The sequence below is a fragment of the Panicum virgatum genome, chromosome 8K (genome assembly GCF_016808335.1).
Source record: "Panicum virgatum strain AP13 chromosome 8K, P.virgatum_v5, whole genome shotgun sequence".
Lineage (NCBI taxonomy): Eukaryota > Viridiplantae > Streptophyta > Magnoliopsida > Poales > Poaceae > Panicum > Panicum virgatum.
Window position 1 is genome coordinate 52,901,542 of NC_053143.1, and position 3,174 is coordinate 52,904,715.

General features: G+C 50.8%; 1 protein-coding gene across 1 annotated transcript; it reads left to right on the forward strand.

The window, feature by feature from the left end:
* The first annotated feature begins 508 nt into the window (after positions 1-508).
* Positions 509-2,200, forward strand: LOC120645955 (4-hydroxyphenylacetaldehyde oxime monooxygenase-like). The gene is made up of 2 exons (XM_039922655.1): positions 509-1,453; positions 1,574-2,200. Exons 1-2 carry the CDS (start codon positions 509-511, stop codon positions 2,198-2,200), a joined length of 1,572 nt encoding a protein of 523 aa, XP_039778589.1.
* The last annotated feature ends 974 nt before the right edge of the window (positions 2,201-3,174 follow it).

The following is a 3,174-nucleotide window of genomic DNA, read 5'->3' on the forward strand; positions in this document are numbered from 1 at the left end:
AGCTAAAGCAAAGATAGAAGCGTTCTCTGGTCAAGACCAACCGCTAGCATGGCAAGGATTATGTGCACTACCTGATGGCTACTTTGTTCGTGGTTCTTGTGATGGTTTCTTCCAACTCTCCATCCTGCCAAGCGTACGTGTACGCATTCTCGATACCTATAATATATCTTCATATCCTTATATCTATATCTATATCTATATCTATATCTATATCTATATCTATATCTATATCTATATCTAGCTATATCTATATCTATATCTATATCCATAGCTATATCTATATCTATGGAATATAGATACAATTAAACATAGATATGGGTATACATAATAAAATATATGGATCTAGAAAAACTAAAACGATTAATAATTTAGAACAGATGGAGTATAGTATAGCTGCCTATAAATACTAATCATGCATGAGATGTGCAGTACTCCGAATACATGCATTTTTGTCCATTTTTCTTTTCTTATTGACATACATACTTTGTTGCCCAAAAGAGAAAAAAAAATGGCGGCGATCTCACTCACCTCGCTGCTCATCTCCCTCCCCCAACAATGGCAACTTATCTGTGCCGTCTCCGTCCTGCTGTTAACGTGGAGTTGGTGGTCGTCCAGGGAAGGCCGGCTCATCAAGCTACCACCGGGCCCCTCCACGCTGCCCCTCCTGGGCAACCTGCACCAGCTCGGCCCGCTGCCGCACCGGGCCCTGCGCGACCTGGCCCGCGTCCACGGGCCGGTGATGCGGCTGCGGCTCGGCCGGTCGCCGGCCGTGGTGCTCTCCTCGGCGGCGACGGTGTGGGAGGCGCTCCGGGGTCACGACCTCGACTGCTGCACGCGGCCCGTCTCGGCGGGCACGCGGCGGCTCACCTACGACCTCAAGAACGTGGCCTTCGCGCCCTACGGCGCCTACTGGCGCGAGGCGCGCAAGCTCCTCACCCTGGAGCTCCTCAGCGCGCGCCGCGTCCGGGCGGCGTGGCGGGCGCGCCGCGACCAGGTGGAGCGGCTGGCGAGCACCCTACGCCGCGCGGAGGGGAGGCCGGTGGCGCTGGACGAGCACGTCCTGCGCCTCTCCGACGGGATCATCGGCACGGTGGCGTTCGGCAGCATCTACGGCGGCGACAGGTTCGCCCAGCAGAACAGGAGCTTCCAGGACGCGATCGACGACGTCATGGAGATGCTCGCCGGAGCGGGCTCCTCCGCCGAGGACCTGCAGCTCCCCAGAGTGATGGGCCGCCTCATCGACCGCCTTACGGGCTTCGCCGCCCGCCGCGAGCGGATCTTCAGGCAGCTCGACGCCTTCTTCGAGACGGTCATCGAGCAGCACCTGCTGGACCACCACCCTAATAAGCGCGCGGAGAACGGCGGCGACCTCGTCGACGTCCTCATCGACCTCTGGAAGAATCCCCGTGGCGCCTTCACCTTCACCAAGGACCACGTCAAGGCCATAATCTTTGTACGTTCGTCAACAAAAATACTCTTATATTAATTATTTTATTTATTACCACAGTCCATTCTGCATTCATTTACCCCATGGGCCGGCATGCCTGCCATTGATCTTGATGTACATGTGCAGTCGACGTTCGTCGCTGGCATCGACACGAACGCGGCGACGATACTGTGGGCGATGTCGGAGCTCGTCCGGAACCCGCGCGTGCTCAACAAGGTGCAGGCCGAGGTCAGGGCTGCGGTGGGCGGCGGCAGGCAGGTGCAGCCGGACGACATGGCGAAGCTCAGCTACCTCCGGATGGTGGTCAAGGAGACCCTGCGGCTTCACCCGCCGGCGCCGCTGCTGCTGCCGAGGGAGACCATGCGGGGCATCCAGGTCGGCGGCTACGACGTGCCGGCCAAGACCAGGATCTACGTGAACGCGTGGGCGATCGGCAGGGATCCGGCGAACTGGCCCGACGGCCCGGAGGAGTTCAACCCAGAGAGGTTCGAGGCGAGCGAGGTGGACCTCAAGGGGGAGCACCCCATCCTGATGCCGTTCGGCACGGGGCGGCGGATATGCCCGGGCATGGCCATGGCCATGGCCACCGTCGAGTTCACGCTCGCCACCTTGCTCTTCGGCTTCCAGTGGGCGCTCCCGGAGGGGATGGTGGTGGACGACGTGAGCATGGAGGAACAAGGAAGCCTCATCTGCCACCGGAACACGCCGCTCGTGCTCGTGCCAACCGTGTACCGCAACGGCCTTGATGAATAGATTAAGCGATCGACGAGTTATAGTGACGATCGATCATCAGTATGAATAGATCAATGCGCGCGGTTATCTATAGATTCCATTTTTATTTACATAATATTGTATTAGCAGGTTTGTCCTAAGTCAAAGTTAGCCAACTTTGATTAAATCTATAAAAAAAAGTATAGTAGCAGCTATACAACCGTCAATATATATATTTCATAGTGGATTCAATAAAATATATTTGATCTTGCAATATTATTATTTTTCTCAATAAATTCGATCAAGGCTGGCCAAATTTGACTTACGACAAAACCTACGACATTTCCCTGTGGGCTTTTATAAAACCGACAAAAAAAAATCTAATTTTTTTTGTGAGTTCACGAATTTCCCTACGCATTTTTACAAAATCGATAAAGAAAATCTAAATTTCCCGTGTGTTCATGAATTTCACTGTGAGTGTTTACCCAACCAGCAAAAAAATCTTCATTTGCATGTGTGTTCATAATTTTTCCCGAGAATTTTTACACAACCGACAAGCAAGAGTGAAATTCCCTTTATGTTCGGTTATTAGCTAGTGTTTCAGTAATCGACAAGGAATAATGAATTTCCCTATGGATTTCCAGATAAACACTCAGGGAAATAGATATGGATATGGATATAGATATGAAAATAGATAAGGATATGCATATAGATATGAAAATAGATATGGATATATGTCTATATATATGCGATAAATTGCGGTTTCCAAATATAGATATGGATATAGATATATATAGATATAGGTATAGATATAGATATAAATATAGCTATAAGTATAGATATAGATATAGACATGTGATAAATAGGTACCTCTCTCCCAACAAAGTGAGGGTAGAAGCACTCTCTTCATCAAGACCAGCATGGGAAGGGTCGCGTACCTGATGTCTACTTCACTCCTGATTCTTTTGATGATCTCTTCTAACTCTCCATCCTGCCAAGCGTGTATGCACCACCCC